At 44.2% G+C, this 27,727-nt stretch overlaps 1 protein-coding gene across 1 annotated transcript; it reads left to right on the top strand.

Moving 5' to 3' along the window:
* Positions 1-1,322: 1,322 nt before the first annotated feature.
* Positions 1,323-27,279, top strand: ZG16 (zymogen granule protein 16). The gene is made up of 4 exons (XM_053694448.1): positions 1,323-1,386; positions 2,142-2,185; positions 22,417-22,549; positions 26,256-27,279. The coding sequence occupies exons 2-4, from the start codon at positions 2,143-2,145 to the stop codon at positions 26,575-26,577; spliced, it is 498 nt and encodes a 165-aa protein (XP_053550423.1). The 5' UTR covers positions 1,323-1,386; position 2,142; the 3' UTR covers positions 26,578-27,279.
* The last annotated feature ends 448 nt before the right edge of the window (positions 27,280-27,727 follow it).

Genomic DNA, 27,727 nt, shown 5'->3' with positions numbered 1-27,727 from the left:
CGGTCTCCATAGCTACAGTCCATGTTCCTGGCATCCATGACAAGCCTGAACCCTGGTTTCTGCAGTTACAGCCTGTTTCTCTGAGTTCCCAGATTCTGTAGTGACATTCTACCCTGGTCTTATCTGCAACAAATTATAACTGGATAAGCCTGTATCCTGTGTTTAGTAGTGGCAGGCTATGTCCCTGGTCTCAACAAGTCAGCCTGTTGAGAGATTATTATCAACAATACATTTTTTAATAAAAAAGTAAGCTATTTGTATGCACAAGTGCACTGGGTTAAAATTCGAAGCATGCGTGTGCACACAACATGTGCTAATTCAACCTACCTGGTTGTATGCAAGCTTTTTACTTGCCCTGGCTGGTGAAAATGTAATTTTAAAATGCAGCAACAAAATAATCACATTACTCCCTGACCAAAAAAATTATATGGCAAAAAATGACATAAATCAATGTGGGGGGAGGGGGCAGCAGGATTCTGAGTGCCTAGGGCAGCACAAAACCTAAATATGCCACTGGTGTGTGTGTATGTATGTGTGACTGTGTGTATGTTGTCTCAGTATCTGTGTTTGTATGTGTATGTATGTGTTTGTGTGTGTGTGTATGTATGTGTGATTGTGTGTATGACTCAGCATGTGTGTATCTCTCTAGGTAGCGTTGTACAAGCACACATTTTACAAAACAACAATAGATGTTTAATATCCTTTTAAGAGATCTACACATAGTTCTGGGGATAAAAGGGCAATATTGTATAGTTACATGCATATTGCCAGTGTGTTTGCACCACTTTTTGCGGTTTGCAGACTGTACATTATCCACTCTCTGAGATAAATTCACTATGATTAGAACATTCTCTCCAAGAAGACAAAAACTCTGCAATAAATCTGATTAATCCTACTCAGTTCATATAATAAGTCTCTCTGCCTTTGATACTTAAGTATTATCAGTGCTCTTGGCTGCCAGGAATTGCAGCACTTTCTATGGTTAACAGCACCAGGTACCCCACATCATGTAGTCTTGATTTACCCTAACCTGTTCAGTCCCTCTTTTGCCCCCAGCACTCACCCTGCAATCTGTGTGCCCTTGTCTTACACCTAATACCATGCCTGCTGCCGACCTTGCTAACCTGGCAATGCTACCCTCTTGGCAGCTGAGCTGACTCTCTGCAATTTCTCAGATATATTTAGGCAGAGCAAATACTGATAAGGAGGTAGAACTGTGCGTGCATCCCTGACCCCATGTGATCCTCCTTATCTACCCCACCTTCTACCCAACAGCTGTACAACTGGTCTTTACTGTTTGTTCAATAGGAGTTTACCCACCCACTGCAGTACTTATAGAGGCCACGGTCACTGCTCCATCCCAGACACCTGGTCCCCAACAATCAGGTAAAGGGTCTAATCGCCTCTCTACTGGCATCTTATTATCTATTGGGGGCACGGTACTAGTGGGTGAGTGGTGTAACAGTAGGTGGGTATATGTGAGGTTTATGGTTGTAAGGTGGGTGTTTTATGGGGGACATTTACTCTGCAGGGAGCATCCCAGTAAAATGCTACAAGGCTAATTAAAGGGACCTTCCAGCCAAAATTGAAATCCACATGGATGAATTTCAGTTTTGAATAGAAGCATTTGTGTAATATACATGTAGTAGCAAAAATGCTTCTAATAAAAGTATAGCTGTTTCAAATGAGTATTTAAGTATGCACCGTGCACCAGCATTTTAAATAAAACACTTGCTCACAGGGCCTAATATGCTTGTACCATCTGGTAATGACTCAATTTGTTAATTGCTGATATGATACAAGTCCCCCTGGTTCTCTGAGCAGCTGCAGTATTTAAAATGCTGGTGCGCTGACAATATCTAGCTATGCTTCACATGCACGTGCAGAGAAAAATGTTCACAATCAAAAAGTTATAACTTTTACTAGAAGCATTTTTGCCAATACATGTATATTGCAAATATGTTTCTATTCAGCAATATAGTAAATATATGTGCATTTCAATTTTGACCGGGATGTCCCTTTAATGGTGAGATGATCTGCACAGGCACAGGGGTGTTATGCTATTCAGTGGCAATAAGATTTTGTGTTGTGACGCACTGTGGGCCTGTTGTCACTGTGTACTGCTCTGTATTCCTCTGCAGAATGTTACTCTGGATCGTGCTCAGTGTATTCTGCATCGCTGCAGGTAAGAAAATCCTTAATCCTGACCTACACCTGTGTGACCCCACTCTCCCACTCATAGCTAATGTCTGTATGACCCCACTGTACTACTCATATCTAATGTCTGTATGACCCCACTCTCCCACTCATAGCTAATGTCTGTATGACCCCACTCTCCCATCAATAGCTAATGCCTGTATGACCCCACTCTCCTACTCATATCTAATGTCTGTATAAACCCTACTCTCCCACTCATAGCTAAAGTCTGTATGACCCCACTCTCCTACTCATAGATAATGACTGTATGACCCCACTGTACTACTCATAGCTAATGTCTGTATAAACCCTACTCTCCCACTCATAGCTAAAGTCTGTATGACCCCACTCTCCTACTCATAGATAATGACTGTATGACCCCACTCTCCTACTCATAGATAATGACTGTATGACCCCACTCATAGCTAATGTCTGTGTGACCTCACTCATAGCTAATGTTTGTATGACCCCACTCTCCAACTCATAGCTAATGTCTGTGTGACCTCACTCATAGCTAATGTTTGTATGACCCCACTCTCCCACTCATAGCTAATGTCTGTATGACCCCACTCTCCCACTCATAGCTAATGTCTGTATGACCCCACTCTCCCACTCATAGCTAATGTCTGTATGACCCCACTCTCCTACTCATATCTAATGCCTGTATGACCCCACTCATAGCTAATGTCTGTATGACCCCACTCATAGCTAATGTCTGTATGACCCCACTCATAGCTAATGTCTGTATAACCCCACTCATAGCTAATGTCTGTATGACCCCACTCTCCCACTCATAGCTAATGTCTGTATGACCCCACTCTCCCACTCATAGCTAATGTCTGTATGACCCCACTCTCTCACTCATAGCTAATGTCTGTATGACCCCACTCTCCCACTCATAGCTAATGTCTGTATGACCCCACTCTCCCACTCATAGCTAATGTCTGTATGACCCCATTCACAGCTAATGTCTGTATGACCCCACTATCCCATTCATAGCTAATGTCTGTATGACCCCACTCTCCCACGCATAGCTAGTGTCTGTATGACCCCACTCTCCCACTCATAGCTAATGTCTGTATGACCCCACTCATAGCTAATATCTGTATGAGCTCACTCTCCTACTCATAGCTAATGTCTGTATGACCCCACTCTCCCACTCATAGCTAATGTCTGCATGACCCTACTCATAGCTAATATCTGTATGACCCCACTCTCCCACTCATAGCTAATGTCTGTATGACCCCACTCTCCTACTCATAACTAATGTCTGTATGACCCCACTAATAGTTAATGCCTGTACGAGCTCACTCTCCTACTCATAGCTACTGTCTATATGACCCCACTCATAGCTAATGTATCTATGACCCCACTCTCCCACTAATAGCTAATGTCTGTAGGACCCCACTCTCCCACTCATATCTAATGTCCGTATGATCCCACTCTCCCACTCATAGTTAATGTCTGTATGACCCCACCCTCCCACTCATATCTAATGTCTGTATGACCCCACTATCCCATCATAGCTAATGTCTGTATGACTCCACTTTCCCACTCATAGCTAATGCCTGTATGACCCCACTCTCCCACTCATAGCTAATGTCTGTATGACCCTACTCTCCCACTCATATATAATGCATGTATGACCCCACTCTCCCACTCATAGCTAATGTATGTATGTATGGCCCTACTCTCCCACTCATAGCTAATGTCTGTATGGCCCTACTCTCCCACTCATAGCTAATGTCTATATGAACCCACTCTCACACTCATAGCTAATGTCTGAATGACCCCACTCTGCCACTCATAGCTTATGTCTGTATGACCCCACTCATAGCTAATGTCTGAATGACCCCACTCTCCCACTCATAGCTAATGTCTGTATGACCCCACTCTCCCACTCATATCTAATGTCTGTATGACTCTACTCTCCCACTCATAGCTAATGTCTGTATGACCCCACTCATAGCTAATGTTTGTATTACCCCACTCTCCCACTCATATTTAATGTCTGTATGACCCTACTCTCCCACTCATAGCTAATGTCTGTATGACCCCACTCATAGCTATTGTCTGTATGACCCCACTCTCCCCCTCATAGCTAATGTCTGCATGACCCTACTCATAGCTAATATCTGTATGACCCCACTCTCCCACTCATAGCTAATGTCTGTATGACCCCACTCTCCTACTCATAGCTAATGTCTGTATGACCCTACTCTCCCACTCATATCTAATGTCTGTATGACCCCACTCTCACACTCATAGCTAATGTCTGTATGACCCCACTCTCCCACTCATAGCTAATGTTTGTATGACCCCACTCTCCCACTCATAGCTAATATCTGTATGACCCCACTCTCCTACTCATAGCTAATGTCTGTATGACCCTTCTCTCCCACTCATAGCTAATGTCTGTATGACCCCACTCTAACACTCATAGCTAATGTCTGTATGACCCCACTCTCACACTCATAGCTAATGTCTGTTTGTCTGTATGACCCCACTCTCCCACTCATAGCTAATGTTTGTATGACCCCACTCTCACACTCATAGCTAATGTTTGTATTACCCCACTCTCCCACTCATATTTAATGTCTGTATGTCCCTATTCTCCCATTCATAGCTAATGTCTGTATGACCCCACTCATAGCTATTGTCTGTATGATCCCACTCTCCCACTCATAGCTAATGTCTGCATGACCCTACTCATAGCTAATATTTGTATGACCCCACTCTCCCACTCATAGCTAATGTCTGTATGACCCCACTCTCCTACTCATAGCTAATGTCTGTATGACCCTACTCTCCCACTCATAGCTAATGTCTGTATGACCCCACTCTCACACTCATAGTTAATGTCTGTATGACCCCACTCTCCCACTCATAGCTAATGTCTGTATGACCCCACTAATAGCTAATGTCTATATGAGCTCAATCTCCTACTCATAGCTAATGTCTGTATGACCCCACTCTCCCACTCATAGCTAATGTCTGTATGACCCCACTCATAGCTAATATCTGTATGAGCTCACTCTCCTACTCATAGCTAATGTCTGTATGACCTCACTCCCCCACTCATAACTAATGTCTGTATGACCCCACTCTCAAACTCATAACTAATGTCTGTATGACCCCACTCTCCCACTCATAACTAATGTCTGTATGACCCCACTCTCAAACTCATAGCTAATGTCTGTATGACCCCACTAATAGCTAATGTCTGTATGAGCTCACTCTCCTATTCATAGCTAATGTCTGTATGACCCCACTCTCCCACTCATAGCTAATGTCTGTATGACCCCACTAATAGCTAATGTATGTATGAGCTCATTCTCCTACTCATAGCTAATGTCTGTATGACCCCACTCATAGCTAATATCTGTATGAGCTCACTCTCCTACTCATAGCTAATGTCTGTATGACCTCACTCTCCCACTCATAACTAATGTCTGTATGACCCCACTCTCAAACTCATAACTAATGTCTGTATGACCCCACTCTCCCACTCATAACTAATGTCTGTATGACCCCACTCTCAAACTCATAGCTAATGTCTGTATGACCCCACTAATAGCTAATGTCTGTATGAGCTCACTCTCCTACTCATAGCTAATGTCTGTATGACCCCACTCTCCCACTCATAGCTAATGTCTGTATGACCCCACTAATAGCTAATGTCTGTATGAGCTCATTCTCCTACTCATAGCTAATGTCTGTATGACCCCACTAATAGCTAATGTCTGTATGAGCTCACTCTCCTACTCATAGCTAATGTCTGTATGACCCCACTCTCCCACTCATAGCTAATTTCTGTATGACCCCACTCTCACACTCATAACTAATGTCTGTATGACCCCACTCTCCCACTCATAGCTAATGTCTGTATGACCCCACTCTCCCACTCATAGCTAATGTCTGTATGACCCCACTAATAGTTAATGCCTGTATGAGCTTATTCTCCTACTCATAGCTACTGTCTATATGACCCCACTCTCCCACTCATAGCTAATGTCTGTATGACCCAACTCTCCCACTAATAGCTAATGTCTATATGACCCCACTCTCCCACTCATAGCTAATGTATCTATGACCCCACTCTCCCACTAATAGCTAATGTCTGTATGACCCCACTCTCCCACTCATATCTAATGTCCGTATGATCCCACTCTATCACTCATAGCTAATGTCTGTATGACCCCACCCTCCCACTCATATCTAATGTCTGTATGACCCCACTCTCCCATCATAGCTAATGTCTGTATGACTCCACTCTCCCACTCATAGCTAATGCCTGTATGACCCCACTCTCCAACTCATAGCTAATGTCTGTATGACCCTACTCTCCCACTCATATCTAATGCATGTATGACCCCACTCTCCCACTCATAGCTAATGTATGTATGACCCCACTCTCCCACTCATAGGTAATGTCTGTATGACCCCACTCTCCCACTCATAGCTAATGTCTGTATGATCCCACTCTCCCACTCATAGCTAATGTCTATATGACCCCACTCTCCCACTCATAGCTAATGTCTGATCAACCCCACTCTACCAGTCATAGCTGTCTGTATGACCCCACTCATAGCTAATGTCTGTATGACCCCACTCTCCCACTCATAGTTAATGTCTGTATGACCCCACTCTCACACTCATACCTAATGTCTGTATGACCCCACTCTCCCTCTCATAGCTAATGTCTGTATGACCCCACTCTCCCATCATAGCTAATGTCTGTATGACTCCACTCTCCCACTCATAGCTAATGCCTGTATGACCCCACTCTCCAACTCATAGCTAATGTCTGTATGACCCTACTCTCCCACTCATATCTAATGCATGTATGACCCCACTCTCCCACTCATAGCTAATGTATGTATGACCCCACTCTCCCACTCATAGGTAATGTCTGTATGACCCCACTCTCCCACTCATAGCTAATGTCTGTATGACCCCACTCTCCCACTCATAGCTAATGTCTGTATGATCCCACTCTCCCACTCATAGCTAATGTCTATATGACCCCACTCTCCCACTCATAGGTAATGTCTGATCAACCCCACTCTACCACTCATAGCTGTCTGTATGACCCCACTCATAGCTAATGTCTGTATGACCCCACTCTCCCACTCATAGTTAATGTCTGTATGACCCCACTCTCACACTCATACCTAATGTCTGTATGACCCCACTCTCCCTCTCATAGCTAATGTCTGTATGACCCCACTCTCACACTCATAGCTAATGTCTGTATGACCCCATTAATAGTAAATGTCTGTATGACCCCACTCACACTCATAGCAAATGTCTGTATGACCCCACTCTCCCTCTCATATATAATGTCTGTATGACCCCACTCACACTCATAGCAAATGTCTGTATGACCCCACTCTCCCTCTCATGTCTAATGTCTGTATGACCCCACTCATAGCAAATGTTTGTATGACCCCACTCTCCCACTCATAGCTAATGTCTGTATGACCCCACTCATAGATAATGTCTGTAGGACCCCACTCTCCCACTCTCCCACTCTCCCACTCATAGCCAATGTCTGTATGACCCCACTCTCCTACTCAAAGCTAATGTCTGTATGACTCACTCTCACACTCATAGCTAATGTCTCTGTGACCTCACTCCTTGTACAGACATATCTTCCTTTCTTACAGATGATCCCATGTGTGACCTCTTTGTATATCACACATGGAGTCTCTCACAGCACTTTGGATCTCATTTAGTTCAGCTGTTAGATATTCTCAGTTTCCCATAATATTTCAATAACATCGCTGGGCGTCTCTCACTGCTAGTTATAATGTTGTACAAACACATTCATAGCTGAGATAGCTGATATCAACTCTGTAGTTACTATCCTTACGCTTATCCGAGAGCACCCGTGTAATCCTGCACACCTGATAAACTCTAGTCTAAAAATAGTTTATACAGCTATTGGACCAACTACTGCAGGAGATATTTAACCTTATCACCATTTTGACTACTGCAGAATATATTTAACCTTATCACCATTATGACTACTGCAGGAGATATTTAACCTTATCACCATTATGACTACTGCAGGAGATATTTAACCTTTTCACCATTATGACTACTGCAGGAGATATTTAACCTTTTCACCATTATGACTACTGCAGGAGATATTTAACCTTATCACCATTATGACTACTGCAGGAGATATTTAACCTAATCACCATTAGGACTACTGCAGGAGATATTTAACCTTATCACCATTATGACTACTGCAAAAAAAGATAATTAACCTAACCACCATTATGACTACTGCAGGATATATTTAACCTTTTCACCATTATGACTACTGCAGGATATATTTAACCTTATCACCATTATGACTACTGCAGGATATATTTAACCTTATCACCATTATAACTACTGCAGGAGATATTTAACCTTATCACCATTATGACTACTGCAGGAGATATTTAACCTTATCACCATTATGACTACTGCAGAAGATATTTAACCTTATCACCATTATGACTACTGCAGGAGATATTTAACCTAATCACCATTATGACTACTGCAGAAGATATTTAACCTAATCACCATTATGACTACTGCAGAAGATATTTAACCTAATCACCATTATGACTACCTCTAGAGATATTTAACTTAATCACCATTATGACTACTGCAGGAGATATTTAACCTTATCACCATTATGACTACTGAAGAAGATATTTAACCTTATTACCATTATGACTACTGCAGGAGATATTTAACCTTATCACCATTATGACTACTGCAGGAGATATTTAACCTTATCACCATTATGACTACTGCATGAGATATTTAACCTAATCACCATTATGACTACTGCATACAATGGGGCATATCTATCAAGCTCCGTACTGAGCTTGAAGACCTGTGTTTCTGGTGAGCCTTCAGGTTCGCCAGAAACACCAGAAGAAGACTGCTGCTCCATAACCTGAGATCACCACAATTCAGCTCGATCCAATACGATCGAGTTGATTGACACCCCCTGCTGGTGGCCGATTGGCCGCAAATCTGCAGGGGGCGGCGTTGCACCAGCAGCTCACAAAAGCTGCTGGAGCAATGCTGAATACGGAGAGCGTATTGCTCTCTGCATTCAGCGAGGTCTGTCGGACCTGATCCGCACTGTCGGATCAGGTCCGACAGACCTTTGATAAATATCCCCCTTTGTGTGTAGGATTTCTATATCCCTAATCAGATTATAGCACAGAAAGTATTTATACTTATACTCAGGGTGGGTGCTCCCACTAGGCAATCTAGGCAGCAGCCTAGGGTGCAGACGGTCCTGACCTGGGTTCCCCAGACTCTCAGACTATCAGAAGAGCGAACACCTCAGACTAGTGAACGCAAGTGATGTTTTGTCAGCTGTCTGAGGAAAAAATATGCACCGCACATGCGTTTCACTTCCTGCGCTACATGCCTCCCAGTACAATTCCTAAGAATGTTAGCATGAGTGTAGTGCAGTGTCAAAAACGTGACTGCTGTTCTTCCAAGCTGGTCAGCTCCTGTACCCCAAAGCCTCCTGTGTCAGCTCCCTGCAGCTCATCCCTGGAACCAATGGACAGCGGTGGCTACTGCATAGCAGGGCTGAAAGATCAGTCAGAACCACTTATTGTGTTTATGGGGGGGGAGCAAGTCATTGTCACATGAAACGTACTAGGCAAATGTGCTCTTCCCAATCTGCTCTGGGGCGGGAGATTTAAAGACGTACAAAGTGATGCACACCAAGGTTAAAATGTCAGTGACTTGTAGTTGCTTGTTGTATCATCCCTAATAAGGATACATGGTTCTGCCTGTGCCCTGATTATTTGGCCCCTAGCAACCCGCACAGTGAATAGGTTATACTTAATGGGGACCATGTAACTCACCGTCACACCTTTTTGGGCATATTATTGGTATAAATTGAAGTTGTAGGAACAATCTTCTGGTGTAGGGTTTTAGGGGGAAACCGTCTGGCATAAATAAAGTTTGCAGGCTACCCAATTGGTAGCCCAATACTGCATTTTTATGCATGAGTGCTTTTAGCTGCTGCTACAGAAGGCTGCCTTCTTCTTTCTCTACCTGCCTTACATGCAGAATACTCGGATAGTGCTTAAAGTCTATTATTGGTAATGTAAATGTCCTTTATTGGTGAGGACTCCTTGTAGGGTCACAGTGTGTGGGGGTTTGTATGGGGACTAATTGATGGGAGTTACTTTGGGGGTATTGAAGAAGATTTCTAATGGGGTTGTTGGGAGCTCTCAGGAGGCTACAAAGTAAAAATGGTTCATAAACATGGGACAGCAGGCAACTTGATTTATGAAAGAGCCCACAAGTGTATAAGAGTGACACATGTACCCAGTGCTTAATCATTGCTTTTTAACATTTATCCACTGATGTATTATTTTTATGTGACTGGCACCCCATACTACACTAGTATGCAATAAAACGTATGTGTACACCTGTGATTGGGAACCAGTGCTCTGTCACACAGAATTAGGGTTAAAGGGACAGTCTAGTCAAAATTAAACTTTCATGATTCAGATAGGGCATGTCATTTTAAACAACTTTCCATTTTATTTTTACCATCAAATTTGCTTTGTTCTCTTGGTTAGTAGGCTCATATGCAAATGTCTAAGCCCTTGTAGGTTTCCTCTTATCTCAGTGCATTTTGACAGTTTTTTTTCAGCTAGAGAGCACTAGTTCATGTGTGCCATATAGATAACATTGTGTTCACTCCCATGGAGTCAGCACTGATTGGCTGAAAGTAAAGTCTGTCTAAAGAACTGAGATAAGGGGGCGGTCTGCAAAGCATTAGATACAAGGTAATACACACAGACCCCAGCTCACCCTATCTGCCTCTCCCTCTCACACAGTCCCCTGCTCATCCTACCTGCCGTAAACACAAACACACAGACCCTAGCTCACCCTATCTGCCTGTCTCTCACACACTTACACACATAGCCCCCAGCTCACCCTAGCCGCCCCTCTTACACAAACAGCCCCCTGCTCACCATACCTGCCTCTCCCTCTCACACACACAGCCCCCTGCTCACCATACCTGCCTCTCCCTCTCACACACAGCCCCTTGCTCACCATACCTGCCTCTCCCTCTCACACACACAGCCCCCTGCTCACCATACCTGCCTCTCCCTCTCACACACACAGCCCCTTGCTCACCATACCTGCCCTACACACACACACACACAGCCCCTTGTTCACCATACCTGCCTCTCCCTCTCACACACACAGCCCCTTGCTCACCCTACCTGCCTCTCCCTCTCACACACACAGCCCCCTGCTCACCATACCTGCCTCTCCCTCTCACACACACAGCCCCCTGCTCACCATACCTGCCTCTCCCTCTCACACACACAGCCCCCTGCTCACCATACCTTCCCTACACACACACAGCCCCTTGCTCACCATACCTGCCCTACACACACACACAGCCCCCTGCTCACCATACCTGCCTCTCCCTCTCACACACAGCCCCCTGCTCACCATACCTTCCCTACACACACACAGCCCCTTGCTCACCATACCTGCCCTACACACACACAGCCCCCTGCTCACCATACCTGCCTCTCCCTCTCACACACACAGCCCCTTGCTCACCATACCTTCCCTACACACACACAGCCCCCTGCTCACCATACCTGCCTCTCCCTCTCACACACACAGCCCCTTGCTCACCATACCTTCCCTACACACACACAGCCCCTTGCTCACCATACCTGCCCTACACACACACAGCCCCCTGCTCACCATACCTGCCTCTCCCTCTCACACACACAGCCCCTTGCTCACCATACCTGCCCTACACACACACAGCCCCTTGCTCACCATACCTGCCCTACACCCACATCATCACACATCCCCCAGATTACCCTATCTGCTCCTCTCACACAAATAGTAAGGGCAGTAACAGGAAGCATCCCATTTCACTTAGGGCTATTTTTGTAAGTTTATAATCATTGTTATTATTATTAATAATTATATGCACTAGAGCTTCCCTTTAATCCATATTTTGTATGTCACTAAAAGCCAAGGAGTTAAGGACTGTGTTTTGTGAGTTACCATCAGTTACATTCCTGCATTTGGGTGGCCAGCAGGTCATGTAATGACACTTAGGTGTATTATAGTATAAAAAAAATATGATTTTTTTGGTGGGAGGATGGGGACGCAAGTAGCTGGTCTTGCCTAGGGCGCAATTAGTCTAGCACCAGCCCTGCTTATGCTACTTTATTAAAAGGTTTCTTATTGGTGATTTTGTTCCAATGACATTGTATAAAAATCCCAGATTTAAAGGGACATAAAACCCAGATTTTTTAAATGAAATGATTCAGTTAGGACATACAATCTCAAACAAGTTTCCAATTTACTATTATCAAATTTGCTTCTGTTACGGTACCAACAGTGTACCAAGGGTTAATACCAGATGAACAATGTCCTGCATAGGGAATCAGCAATTCACAACCCAGCCAGTTTCAGGTTTAAAACAGAATGACATTTATTAAAGGCTAGATGCCTAGTATTTATACAGGTTTTACCCCAGATGGGGGGGTTGAAAGACTCTTGTACATTTAGATAAAAAGGGGAAGACGCCCTTTTATGAAACAGTAGAATTACATTACTTAAATACTTTACTTAGGCAGATAACAACTTAAACACATTTGGCTTGTCTTATCACCTAGCGTCTGCTCTCTGAGGGTGATTAAACAATGGCCTGTTTATTACTTAAATGTAATTATAGCACACAATAGCTGAGGCCAGAAAACCTGTCTTTAGAAATTAGATTCTTAGCTAAACACAATTAACTCCTTCAGTCCTGACAGAAGGGTCTGTCACATATCTCCCCCCTTGTGGAACACTCCGGCAGACCCGGCTTGACCCTTTGGCGGGTCAACCTGGGGATGACCGGACTAGGAGGTGGTAGGCATGTCAGTTTGCCAGGACAATCCATCTGGATTCCCGTTATGAGAGAGAATTCCTGTCCATACAAAGAAGGGTTCAACTTCCTCAGTGCCCAGACCAGGGCCAAACAGTCCTTCAAAATCCCATCAGCTTCTTTACGAGTTTTCTGTACCTGCTCTTTATAGGTATCCACAATCCCTTCATACTGACATAGGGTGCCCTTGAGTTGCTGCACCTCACTATGAGCCAGCGTCAGCTTCTCCTCAAGTGTCGCTAAGTTTGTCTTTAAGGTTTCATGTTCCACTCTCAAGCTGGTGTTTTCTGCAGTCTGTCGGTGCAGCTTGTCTAGCAGAGATTCACGTTCTAAACGTGCTTTTTCCTCTGCGCTCCTCTTCTCCTTCATCAGCGCATTGTAACGGGACTTCCACGTATCAATAGCGGATAGAGATTTACTGAGCTCAGCGTCCTGGGGCTTAGCAGCAGGGGGGTCAGTCTCTGCTGCACGGATCTGGGCACGGGTAGTCACAGAGTTAACATCAGCGGGACCCATAGGAGCGTAGGCAGAAACAAGGGGGGCCAAGTCATTTCCAAGAAGAACATCAGCAGGTAAGTCCTTCTTGACCCCCACATTCACAGGTCTAGCGCCCACTCCCCAATCCAAATGTACCCTGGCAACAGGTAGGCTGAACACATCGCCCCCTGCTACCCTCACAGCCACAGTGTCTCCAGTGTACTGTTTCTCAGACACCAAGTTCTTTTGAAGCAAGGTCATGGTAGCACCAGTATCCCGTAGACCACTGACCTTCTTCCCATTCACTTTAACCAGTTGCCGGTTATTCCGGTGGGCAGCTTGCACGGGGTCTGCTTCATGTAGGCTGCCCCAGCATTCTTGCGCCTCTACGTAGCGGGCCGCAGGCTGAGGATTACGTGGGATTCCGCCGGCGTGTCTTCTCCAGGACTGCGCTTGCTTTGCTGCGTTTAGGGGACACTCTGGTCTTTTGTGCCCTAGTTGCTTACATCTAAAGCACCGAATAGGTTGTGAGTAGCACCGCGAATTGAACCAGGCTCTCTGAGGGTAGTTCGTGGCCGGAGGCCGTGTGGTATAGCGGTGCGCCGGGGTTTGGTAACTGGCAGCTGCTGGGGTGACTGGGGGTCTGTACTCCACTCTAGCAGGGGGCTTAGTGGTAGCAGTGTCCAGTTTGCGGGCATCCGTAAACTCATCTGCCAAGCGAGCCGCTTCCTGCAGGGTGGAGGGTTTACGGTCCCGAACCCACTCTCGAACTCCTGCGGGTAACTTGTCGAAGCAATGTTCCAACAGGAATAGCTGCAGCACCTCTTCCCCAGATATGGCTTGGCACCCCGCTATCCAGTGAGCTGCTGTGCGGTGCACCTTACATGACCACTCAAGGTAGGAATCTCCAGCTAATTTAACAGTTTCTCTGAACCGCCTCCGGTATGCCTCCGGTGTAACCGCATACCTGGAGAGCAGAGCCTCTTTTACAGTATTATAATCCCTGACTTCCTCATCTGGAATGGCCCGAAAAGCCTCTCTGGCCCGGCCGGATAATTTTCCAGATAATATCGTGACCCAGTCCTCTATGGGTACCTTGTGTAGTGCACATTGCCTCTCAAAATCCACAAGGTACCCATCAATCTCTCCTTCTGTTTCCAGGAAGTTTTTAAAAGCTGCAAAATTTACTTTTCTCTTTTCCATCTTAGTCAGTATTGTAATAATCCCCCTCTTCCTGAGGTTACTGGCTTGTGTAGTTGCTCTTCTGGGCGATAAGGTTCATTCCGTCGCTTGCCACCAATTGTTACGGTACCAACAGTGTACCAAGGGTTAATACCAGATGAACAATGTCCTGCATAGGGAATCAGCAATTCACAACCCAGCCAGTTTCAGGTTTAAAACAGAATGACATTTATTAAAGGCTAGATGCCTAGTATTTATACAGGTTTTTCCCCAGATGGGGGGGTTGAAAGACTCTTGTACATTTAGATAAAAAGGGGAAGACGCCCTTTTATGAAACAGTAGAATTACATTACTTAAATACTTTACTTAGGCAGATAACAACTTAAACACATTTGGCTTGTCTTATCACCTAGCGTCTGCTCTCTGAGGGTGATTAAACAATGGCCTGTTTATTACTTAAATGTAATTATAGCACACAATAGCTGAGGCCAGAAAACCTGTCTTTAGAAATTAGATTCTTAGCTAAACACAATTAACTCCTTCAGTCCTGACAGAAGGGTCTGTCACAGCTTCATTCTCTTGGTATCCTATGTTGAAGAGGCAGCAATACAATACTGGGAGCTAGCTGAACACATCAGGTGAACCAATCACAAGAGGCTTATTTGGGCAGCCACCAATCAGTAGCTAGCCACCAGTAGTGCATTCCTGCTCCTGAGCCTACCTAGTTATACTTTTCAACAAAAAATATAAAGTGAACAAAGCAAATTTGATGATAAAAGTAAATTGAAAAGTTGTTAAAAAATTGCATGCCCTATCTGAATCATAAAGGTTTATTTTTGACTAGACTGTCCCTTTAAATTTACATGTTCTGGTTGAATCAGGAAAGGGCATTGTGCAAGACCCTGTAATTTTGGAAGTATATAGAGACTAAGGATTAGTGCAAACCACTCAAATTGGCTTTATGATTTATCACAGAAATTTAGCCTTAAAGAGACTGTAAAGTCAAAATTAAACTTTTCAATTTACTTTTATGATCAAATGTGATTTGTTCTTTTGATATTCTTTGTTGAAGGCTAATTTCTAAGCTGCCTCTTATCTCCGCGCTAGTTCATGTGTGCCAAGTAGATAACATTGTGCTCACCTCTGTGGAGTTATTTATGAGTCAGCACTGATTGGCTAAAATGCAAGCCAGTAAATAGCAATGAGATAAGGGGCAGTCTGCAGAGGCTTAGATACCAGGTAATCACAGAGGTAAAAAGTGTATTAATATAACTGTGCTGGTTCTGCAAAACTGGGGATGGGTAATAAAGGGATTATCTATTTTATTTTAAACAATAAAACATTTCAAGTAGACTGTCCCTTTAATTTTCCTCTAACACTACCCCCCTTCTCTCTTACTCTCTAACTGCTCCCCCTTGTCGATCTCCCTCTCTCACTCTCTCATTGTCCCTCTTGCTTCCCTCTCTCACTCTCTCATTGTCCCTCTTGCTTCCCTCTCTCACTCTCTCATTGTCCCTCTTGCTTCCCTCTCTCACTCTCTCATTGTCCCTCTTGCTTCCCTCTCTCACTCTCTCATTGTCCCTCTTGCTTCCCTCTCTCACTCTCTCATTGTCCCTCTTACTTCCCTCTCTCACTTTCTCATTGTCCCTATTACTTCCCTCTCTCACTCTCTCATTGTCCCTCTTACTTCCCTCTCTCACTCTCTCATTGTCCCTCTTACTTCCCTCTCTCACTCTCTCATTGTCCCTCTTGCTTCCCTCTCTCACTCTCTCATTGTCCCTCTTACTTCCCTCTCTCACTCTCTCATTGTCCCTCTTGCTTCCCTCTCTCACTCTCTCATTGTCCCTCTTGCTTCCCTCTCTCACTCTCTCATTGTCCCTCTTGCTTACCTCTCTAATTGTCCCTCTTGCTTCCCTCTCTCACTCTCTCATTGTCCCTCTTGCTTCCCTCTCTCACTCTCTCATTGTCCCTCTTACTTCCCTCTCTCACTCTCTCATTGTCCCTCTTGCTTCCCTCTCTCACTCTCTCATTGTCCCTCTTGCTTCCCTCTCTCACTCTCTCATTGTCCCTCTTACTTCCCTCTCTCACTCTCTCATTGTCCCTCTTGCTTCCATCTCTCACTCTCTAACTGCTCCCCCTTGTCTATCTCCCTCTTTGATTCATTGCCCCTCTTACTTCCCTCTCTCACTCTCTCATTGCCCCTCTTACTTCCCTCTCTCACTCTCTCATTGTCCCTCTTACTTCCCTCTCTCACTCTCTCATTATCCCTCTTGCTTCCCTCTCTCACTCTCTCATTGTCCCTCTTGCTTCGCTCTCTCATTGTCCCTCTTGCTTCCCTCTCTCACTCTCTCATTGTCCCTCTTGCTTCCCTCTCTCACTCTCTCATTGTCCCTCTTGTTTCCCTCTCTCACTCTCTCATTGTCCCTCTTGCTTCCCTCTCTCACTCTCTCATTGTCCCTCTTACTTCCCTCTCTCATTGTCCCTCTTGCTTCCCTCTCTCACTCTCTCATTGTCCCTCTTACTTCCCTCTCTCACTCTCTCATTGTCCCTCTTGCTTCCATCTCTCACTCTCTAACTGCTCCCCCTTGTCTATCTCCCTCTTTGATTCATTGCCCCTCTTCCTTCCCTCTCTCACTCTCTCATTGCCCCTCTTACTTCCCTCTCTCACTCTCTCATTGTCCCTCTTGCTTCCATCTCTCACTCTCTAACTGCTCCCCCTTGTCTATCTCCCTCTTTGATTCATTGTTCCTCTTGCTTCCCTCTCTCACTCTCTCATTGCCCCTCTTACTTCCCTCTCTCACTCTCTCATTGTCCCTCTTACTTCCCTCTCTCACTCTCTCATTGTCTCTCTTGCTTCCCTCTCCCACTCTCTCATTGTCCCTCTTACTTCCCTCTCTCACTCTCTCATTGTCCCTCTTGCTTCCCTCTCTCACTCTCTCATTGTCCCTCTTGCTTCCCTCTCTCATTATCCCTCTTACTTCCCTCTCTCACTCTCTCATTGTCCCTCTTACTTCCCTCTCTCACTCTCTCATTGTCCCTCTTGCTTCCCTCTCTCACTCTCTCATTGTCCCTCTTGCTTCCCTCTCTCACTCTCTCATTGTCCCTCTTACTTCCCTCTCTCACTCTCTCATTGTCCCTCTTGCTTCCCTCTCTCATTGTCCCTCGTGCTTCCCTCTCTCACTCTCTCATTGTCCCTCTTGCTTCCCTCTTTCACTCTCTCATTGCCCCTCTTACTTCCCTCTCTCATTGTCCCTCTTACTTCCCTCTCTCATTGTCCCTCTTGCTTCCCTCTCTCACTCTCTCATTGTCCCTCTTGCTTCCCTCTTTCACTCTCTCATTGCCCCTCTTACTTCCCTCTCTCACTCTCTCATTGTCCCTCTTACTTCCCTCTCTCATTGCCCCTCTTGCTTCCCTCTCTCACTCTCTCGCTGTCCCTCTTGCTTCCCTCTCTCACTCTCTCATTGTCCCTCTTACTTCCCTCTCTCACTCTCTCATTGTCCCTCTTGCTTCCCTCTCTCACTCTCTCATTGTCCCTCTTGCTTCCCTCTCTCACTCTCTCATTGTCGCTCTTGCTTTCCTCTCTCACTCTCTCATTGTCCCTCTTGCTTTCCTCTCTCACTCTCTCATTGTCCCTCTTGCTTCCCTCTCTCACTCTCTCATTGTCCCTCTTACTTCCCTCTCTCATTGTCCCTCTTACTTCCCCCTCTCACTCTCTCATTGTCCCTCTTACTTCCCTCTCTCACTCTCTCATTGCCCCTCTTGCTTCCCTCTCTCACTCTCTCATTGTCCCTCTTACTTCCCTCTCTCACTCTCTCATTGTCCCTCTTGCTTCCCTCTCTCATTGTCCCTCTTACTTCCCTCTCTCACTCTCTCATTGTCCCTCTTGCTTCCATCTCTCACTCTCTAACTGCTCCCCCTTGTCTATCTCCCTCTTTGATTCATTGCCCCTCTTACTTCCCTCTCTCACTCTCTCATTGCCCCTCTTACTTCCCTCTCTCACTCTCTCATTGTCCCTCTTGCTTCCATCTCTCACTCTCTAACTGCTCCCCCTTGTCTATCTCCCTCTTTGATTCATTGCCCCTCTTACTTCCCTCTCTCACTCTCTAATTGCCCCTCTTACTTCCCTCTCTCACTCTCTCATTGTCCCTCTTGCTTCCCTCTCTCACTCTCTCATTGTCCCTCTTGCTTCCCTCTCTCACTCTCTCATTGTCCCTCTTGCTTCCCTCTCTCACTCTCTCATTGTCCCTCTTGCTTCCCTCTCTCACTCTCTCATTGTCCCTCTTGCTTCCCTCTCTCACTCTCTCATTGTCCCTCTTGCTTCCCTCTCTCACTCTCTCATTGTCCCTCTTACTTCCCTCTCTCACTCTCTCATTGTCCCTCTTGCTTCCCTCTCTCACTCTCTCATTGTCCCTCTTGCTTCCCTCTCTCACTCTCTCATTGTCCCTCTTGCTTCCCTCTCTCACTCTCTCATTGTCCCTCTTGCTTCCCTCTTTCACTCTCTCATTGCTCCTCTTACTTCCCTCTCTCACTCTCTCATTGTCCCTCTTACTTCCCTCTCTCATTGTCCCTCTTGCTTCCCTCTCTCACTCTCTCGCTGTCCCTCTTACTTCCCTCTCTCACTCTCTCATTGTCCCTCTTGCTTTTCTCTCTCACTCTCTCATTGTCCCTCTTACTTCCCTCTCTCACTCTCTCATTGTCCCTCTTGCTTCCCTCTCTCACTCTCTCATTGTCCCTCTTACTTCCCTCTCTCACTCTCTCATTGTCCCTCTTACTTCCCTCTCTCACTCTCTCATTGTCCCTCTTGCTTCCCTCTCTCACTCTCTCGCTGTCCCTCTTGCTTCCCTCTCTCATTGTCCCTCTTGCTTCCCTCTCTCACTCTCTCGCTGTCCCTCTCTCATTGTCCCTCTTGCTTCCCTCTCTCACTCTCTCATTGTCCCTCTTGCTTCCCTCTCTCACTCTCTCATTGTCCCTCTCTCACTCTCTCATTGTCCCTCTTACTTCCCTCTCTCACTCTCTCATTGTCCCTCTTGCTTCCCTCTCTCTCTCTCTCTCTCTCTCTCTCTCTCACACACACATTATCCCTCTTACTTCCCTCTCTCACTCTCTCATTTTCCCTGCTTCCCTCTCTCACTCTTTCATTGTCCCTCTTACTTCCCTCTCTCACTCTCTCATTGTCCCTCTTACTTCACTCTCTCACTCTCTCATTGTCCCTCTTGCTTCCCTCTCTCACTCTCTCATTGTCCCTCTTACTTCCCTCTCTCACTCTCTCATTGTCCCTCTTGCTTCTCTCTCTCACTCTCTCATTGTCCCTCTTGCTTCCCTCTCTCACTCTCTCATTGTGCCTCTTACTTCCCTCTCTCACTCTCTCATTGTCCCTCTTGCTTCTCTCTCTCACTCTCTCATTGTCCCTCTTGCTTCCCTCTCTCACTCTCTTGCTGTCCCTCTTGCTTACCTCTCTCATTGTCCCTCTTGCTTCCCTCTCTCACTCTCTCGCTGTCCCTCTCTCATTGTCCCTCTTGCTTCCCTCTCTCACTCTCTCATTGTCCCTCTTGCTTCCCTCTCTCACTCTCTCATTGTCCCTCTCTCACTCTCTCATTGTCCCTCTTACTTCCCTCTCTCACTCTCTCATTGTCCCTCTTGCTTCCCTCTCTCTCTCTCTCTCTCTCTCTCTCTCTCTCTCTCTCTCTCTCTCTCTCTCTCTCTCTCTCTCTCACACACATTATCCCTCTTACTTCCCTCTCTCACTCTCTCATTTTCCCTCTTGCTTCCCTCTCTCACTCTTTCATTGTCCCTCTTACTTCCCTCTCTCACTCTCTCATTGTCCCTCTTGCTTCCCTCTCTCACTCTCTCATTGTCCCTCTTACTTCCCTCTCTCACTCTCTCATTGTCCCTCTTGCTTCCCTCTCTCACTCTCTCGCTGTCCCTCTCTCATTGTCCCTCTTGCTTCCCTCTCTCACTCTCTCATTGTCCCTCTTGCTTCCCTCTCTCACTCTCTCATTGTCCCTCTCTCACTCTCTCATTGTCCCTCTTACTTCCCTCTCTCACTCTCTCATTGTCCCTCTTGCTTCCCTCTCTCTCTCTCTCTCTCTCTCTCTCACACACATTATCCCTCTTACTTCCCTCTCTCACTCTCTCATTTTCCCTCTTGCTTCCCTCTCTCACTCTTTCATTGTCCCTCTTACTTCCCTCTCTCACTCTCTCATTGTCCCTCTTGCTTCCCTCTCTCACTCTCTCATTGTCCCTCTTACTTCCCTCTCTCACTCTCTCATTGTCCCTCTTGCTTCCCTCTCTCACTCTCTCATTGTCCCTCTTACTTCCCTCTCTCACTCTCTCATTGTCCCTCTTGCTTCTCTCTCTCACTCTCTCATTGTCCCTCTTGCTTCCCTCTCTCACTCTCTCATTGTGCCTCTTACTTCCCTCTCTCACTCTCTCATTGTCCCTCTTACTTCCCTCTCTCTCTCTCTCTCTCTCTCTCTCTCTCTCACACATTGTCCCTCTTGCTTCCCTCTCTCACTCTCTCATTGTCCCTCTTGCTTCCCTCTCTCACTCTCTCATTGTCCCTCTTACTTCCCTCTCTCACTCTCTCATTGTCCCTCTTGCTTCTCTCTCTCACTCTCTCATTGTCCCTCTTGCTTCCCTCTCTCACTCTCTCATTGTGCCTCTTACTTCCCTCTCTCACTCTCTCATTGTCCCTCTTACTTCCCTCTCTCTCTCTCTCACACATTGTCCCTCTTGCTTCCCTCTCTCACTCTCTCATTGTCCCTCTTGCTTCCCTCTCTCACTGTGCCTCTTACTTCCCTCTCTCACTCTCTCATTGTCCCTCTTACTTCCCTCTCTCTCTCTCTCTCTCTCTCTCTCTCTCTCTCTCACACATTGTCCCTCTTGCTTCCCTCTCTCACTCTCTCATTGTGCCTCTTACTTCCCTCTCTCACTCTCTCATTGTCCCTCTTGCTTCCCTCTCTCACTCTCTCATTGTCCCTCTTGCTTCCCTCTCTCACTCTCTCATTGTCCCTCTTGCTTCCCTCTCTCACTCTCTCATTGTGCCTCTTACTTCCCTCTCTCACTCTCTCATTGTCCCTCTTACTTCCCTCTCTCTCTCTCTCTCTCTCTCTCTCTCTCTCTCTCTCTCTCTCTCTCTCTCACACATTGTCCCTCTTGCTTCCCTCTCTCACTCTCTCATTGTGCCTCTTACTTCCCTCTCTCACTCTCTCATTGTCCCTCTTGCTTCCCGCTCTCACTCTCTCATTGCCCCTCTTACTTCCCTCTCTCACTCTCTCATTGCCCCTCTTGCTTCTCTCTCTCACTCTCTCATTGTCCCTCTTGCTTCTCTCTCTCACTCTCTCATTGTCCCTCTTGCTTCTCTCTCTCACTCTCTCATTGTCCCTCTTGCTTCCCTCTCTCACTCTCTCATTGTCCCTCTTGCTTCTCTCTCTCACTCTCTCATTGTCCCTCTTGCTTCCCTCTCTCATTGTCCCTCTTGCTTCCCTCTCTCACTCTCTCATTGTCCCTCCTCTTTCTGTTTCTCTTTGTCTCTCCCCTTTCTCCTCCTGCCACCCTTCACTCTCTCACACCCTAACTTACAATCCTTTCTGCCCCTTCTCCAGCCCAACAGCGCAGCTCTTCCTACTCTGGTGAATATGGTGGAGGTGGAGGAAAGCGTTTCTCACAGTCTGGGAACCAGCTGGATGGACCAATCACTGCCCTGAGGATCCGTGGGAACCGTAACTACATTACAGGGTAAGGATTACCATAGAAGTACCTATATTCACCACTGTTTGTATTGGTCTGCATTTATATCTTCTTCTATATGAGGATTCAAACAAACTCCCACCCATCTTTCATTAAAGGGATAGGAAAGACAAAATTAAATTTGCATGATTCCGATAGAGCAGGTCATTTTAAGACACCTTTAAATTCACTTCAGTTTTCAAATGTGCTTTGTTCTCTTGAGATCCCATGTTGAAAAAGAATACGCACATATCCCACACTAGTGGGAGCTAGCTGCTGATTGGTGCCTTCATACATTTGTCTCTTGTGATTGGCTAAATAGATGTGATCAGCTAACTGCCAGTAGTGCAATGCTGTTCCTTAAGCAAAGGATAACAAGAGAATGAAGCAAATTTGATAATAAAAGTAAATTGGAAAGTTGTTATAAATTGTATGTTCTATCCAAATCATGAAAGAAAATGTTGGGGTTTCCTGACCCTTTAATTATTCTAAATGTTTGGGCAACCACTGTCCATGATGCTGAATATATATAAGGGATATGAAACTCAAAAAATATATTTTATGATTCAGACAGAGCATACAATGTTTAAAAAGCTTTCTTTTTACTTCTATTATCAAATTAGCTTTGTTCCCATGATATTCTTTGTTGAAGAGATACCTAGGTAGCATGTGGAGCACTATATGACAGGAAATAGTGCTGCCCTCTAGTGTTCTTGCAAATGGTTACATTCTTGCAAAACTGCTGCCACATAGTGCTCCAGAAACAGAGCATGCGATTTTAAACACGTTTCTAATGTACTTCTATGTTAATTTTTTTCTTCATTCTTTTGGTATCTTTTGTTGAAAAGCAGGGACGGACACTTAAGAGCCAGCCCATCTGAATCATGAAATAAAATGTTTGGGTTTCATATCCCTTTAAAGGGCCATTATAGTCAAAAAATTACATGCGCTCTTTTTTATCACATACTTTTAATGCTAGCAACCCTGCAACGTTATGTGTTTAACCCCTGCAAACACATAGTAGAAGTACCGCTTGGGACTTGCAGAACACTGCTTGTTTTGAGGGGAGACTGACACTAATCAAATCAGTAGCACTAGTTGTGCAACTAGTGATGCTGATTTCCACCTGGGACCAGCAGATCCCAAGCAGGTACATCTACTTTGTGTTTAACCCCTTTGTAAAGGTTAAACACATAGCACTGCAGGGTCGCTAGCCTTAACATGACATGATTACAAAATCAGTGGTGGAAAACAGCACACACAGCTTGTTAAGGAAAGGTGATTCCAGCCTCTGTCTTTAAAAAAGGGGCTTTATTGCTTCATATCAAGGTCCAAAACCATTTCAGACCTGCGGGACTAAGGACCGATGCTGATCTGAACTGTGTCCTTTTTCCTTGGACCGGGAAATGAAGCAATACATTTCCATTTTTAGAAACAGAGACTGGAATAACTTTTTCTTTTTTCTTAAAGGGACATTACATTTTTATTTCATAATTCCGACAGATAACACACCTGTAAACAACTTTCAAATTGACTTCTATTATCTAGTTTGCTTCATTCTCTCAGTATCCTTTGTTAAAGAAAAAGCAAGGCTCATGGGTGAGCCAATAACATGAGGCAGATATGTGCACCCACCAATCAGCAACTTCTGAGCCTACCTAGGTATGCTTTCCAACTACGGATACCAATAGAATAAAGCAAATTAGATAATATAAAGTAAATTGGAAATCATGAAACAAATATATAGATTAGTGTTTCATGTCCCTTTAAATTAACATGCTCGGACAACATAGGGTCATCATATGCTTTAAGAACAATCAGAGAGCCCGGATATCTAAAGCTCTCTGGTCTGGACATATTATCTAGATATCTTGTCAGTACTGCAAGTTCCCTCAAATCGTTTTAAAAATGCAAATTGTAGCTGAGATCTGTTTATCTCGCTGAGTGGGGTTTGGGATGTGGAGAGACTTCTATATTATAATACGGTGCTTATAAAGTTATTGTGTGATTTCACGTTCCTGCTGCCAAGTCTTTGTTAATCAGGCCCAGAGTGAGGACGCAAACAAGACAGCATGTGATGGCAGCAGTAGGATGAACTGAATGCAGCGTTATAGATAGATCCCATTCTAGTCCTCAGGGCACACTAACAGGACAGATTTTCAGGATATCTGAACTACAGCACAGGTGAAATGATCAGCTGATCAGTGAACGGTTATTAACTTGCTTGTTAGTATTCCTTAAAGACTGGAATTGAGAAACAATTAAATAGACAGCTAGGCAAATGGATAGATACATAGATAGATAGATATATATATAGATAGATAGATAGATAGACAAACAGATAGATGATAGATAGATTGAAAGATATACAGATGATAGATAGATAGATAGATAGATAGATAGATAGATAGATAGATAGAGAAATAGAGAAAAAGCAAACAGATATAAATGAACAGTAGAGACACACATTGCAGAGATGCGAAAGAAGGATAGTCCTACAATACTATAGGAGCATTAAAGCAGTTAAGAAGTTAGAATAAAAGATTAAACTGAATGTAAGTTTACACACAAACTGAACCATTGTTATGCAGGTAATATAAACAGAATCATTTAAAACATAACCTTTAATAGGTTAATATCGATTCAAATAATGAAATGCAATCCTTTCACATTTACATTAACATTCAAAGACAAGTTAAAAATACATTGAGAGAGCCTGTAAAAATTAAAGTAGTAATAGCTTCTCTGTTCAATATTCATATATCTATATGTTACAAGCATTAAATCATTGTGGATATATTGTCAAAGGTTGTTGGCAATGAATCCCCCTTTGAAGAAGCGAAACGCACGTCAGGGGTGCCACACAGGGAGTACTTATTTCCCCTTTTAAACCTGCTTGAGCTTAGCCTGAGTATTATAATCATAACCAGCCTGTTAGCTATGGTGTCTTTGCAATATTAGACAGTGGTAAATGCAATTGAGCTCCCGGATTGAAGGAGCTTAGTCTAAGATCAGCATTGTTTCTATGCTTGATACCTCCAGATAGGAGTATATATAGAACCTTGCTAACAACCTGTGACAATGTATCCACAATGATTTAATGCTTGTAACATACAGTATATACAGTGTATATATATATATATATATATATATACAGTATAAGTATATAACAGAGAAGCTATTACTACTTTAATTTTACAGGCTCACTCAACATATTTTAACTTGTCTTTGAATGTTAATGTAAATTAATTGCATTTCATTATTTGAATCAATATTAACCTATTCAAAGTTATGTTTTAAATGATTCTGTTTATATTACCTGCATAACAATGATTTTGTTTGTGTGTAAACTTAATTTCAGTTGTATCTTTCAACTAAGTGTATCAGTATCTTTTTACGTTTTAACACACACTTCTACTCCACTATAGTGAGCACAGACTTATTACCGTTTTTGTTCTCTTTACCCCACTTTCTAAGTTAGAATACAACTCTCATTCTATAAACTTTGGGGCAATATAAAATTGCAGTTTTCCAATGAGAAACACAAACACTTGTTAACATATGGACATTACATTTATGTAATTAACCTATAGATTCTATTTAACATATTTAAAGGTTTTTATACAACCAGATAGGTTACTGTGTAATGAGACTGATTGATCTTTGTGAAGGGCCTAATAAATTCTCATTGTGTTCTGTCTTTGTATCTGTACAGGCTGCAGGTTCGTTATGGCACAAGCTGGTCTCAGTACCAGGGTGGCTCTTCTGGAGACCAGGAGGAGATATTCCTGCACCCTGGAGAATCTGTGATCCAGGTCTCTGGGAAATATTCCTGGTACCTCCGCCGTCTGGTGTTTGTCACTAACAAGGGGCGTCATTTCGCCTTCGGTAAAGATTATGGAACCAGCTTCAATGCTGTGCCCCTGTACCCCAACACGGTGCTGCGCTTCTTAAGCGGTAGCTCTGGCTCAGTCATCGATGCCATTGGCTTCCACTGGGATTACTCCTCTAGTGGCTGTGTACAATGCAACAAGTGATCCTGAAGATCATCACACCATCCCACGCAGAACATCGCACCACCTCTCCAAATCTCTCCTGCAGAACATTTTCTAATGCTGATAACTTACACAGAGCATTACAACCCCTGGAATTCTATCTTTCAAAAAATTGTCTGCAGAGCGTCACTCCCTCACACACCCTTGTAAACATTTCTGCTACCTCTTGATCCACCCCAACAAATTCTTATCCACTGTTAATGGGATATGATTCATGATTCAGATAGAGCATGTAATTTTAAGCAACTTTCTAATTTATCCTATTTTCAATTTTTCTTCGTTCTCTTGGCATCTTTATTTGGAAAGCTTAGGAGTTGGACCATTTTTGGTTTAGCACTTGGGTAGAGCTTGCTGATTGGTGGAATGTAGCGCTACCCAGGTGCTGAACCAAAAACTGGCCAACTCCTAAGCTTACATTCCTGCTTTTTCAAATAAAGATACCAAGAGAATAAAGAAAAATTAATAACAGCAGTAAATTAGAAAGTTGCTTAAAATTGCATGCTCTATCTGAATCATGAAAGAAAAAAAAAATGAATATCCCTTTAAGTTCAGGACAGTTTCCTATAAAATTGAACAATTATTTTGGTGTCTCTTCTGTACCCATCTCCTCTGTGAATTGTAACTGCCTCACCAGAGTTCTCAAATTAATATCTATTATTCTTCAAATAAAATTGGAGCTTTAAATATGTGTCTGTCTGATATTGTGCTACAAATTACGCAAATAATTCCTAACATGCATCCTGCAATATGCAAAATGAACACTAGATGTCACTGTTTCTTTCACACAATATATATACAGTACTGCACATTTTACTTTAGAAATATATTTTACTCATGCAGCAGTGTGACAAGACTATATTTTATTTATTTATGAATTTCTCATTAGGCATTTATTATATATGACTGTAAGAATGTGTTTCAGTATATGTTGTATTATTGTGTATGGTGTGTGTGTCACTATTTGTTTCTGCCTCTCTGAATTCCACAGCCTTGTCAGTTATTCCAATTCCTATGTTATTCTCTGGAACATATTCACCAAAGCCGAAAGGGTGAGGTTATGATGGAAGTGGTGGCAGGCAGGGCCTCCACTAGAAATATTGGGGACCCTTACTTAACCATTGATCAGCTGCCC

This window comes from Bombina bombina, chromosome 11 (assembly GCF_027579735.1).
Source record: "Bombina bombina isolate aBomBom1 chromosome 11, aBomBom1.pri, whole genome shotgun sequence".
In the NCBI taxonomy this organism is placed as follows: Eukaryota; Metazoa; Chordata; class Amphibia; order Anura; family Bombinatoridae; genus Bombina; species Bombina bombina.
Note: the sequence above shows the minus strand (reverse complement) of the source record. Positions and strands in the feature narration are given on the sequence as shown.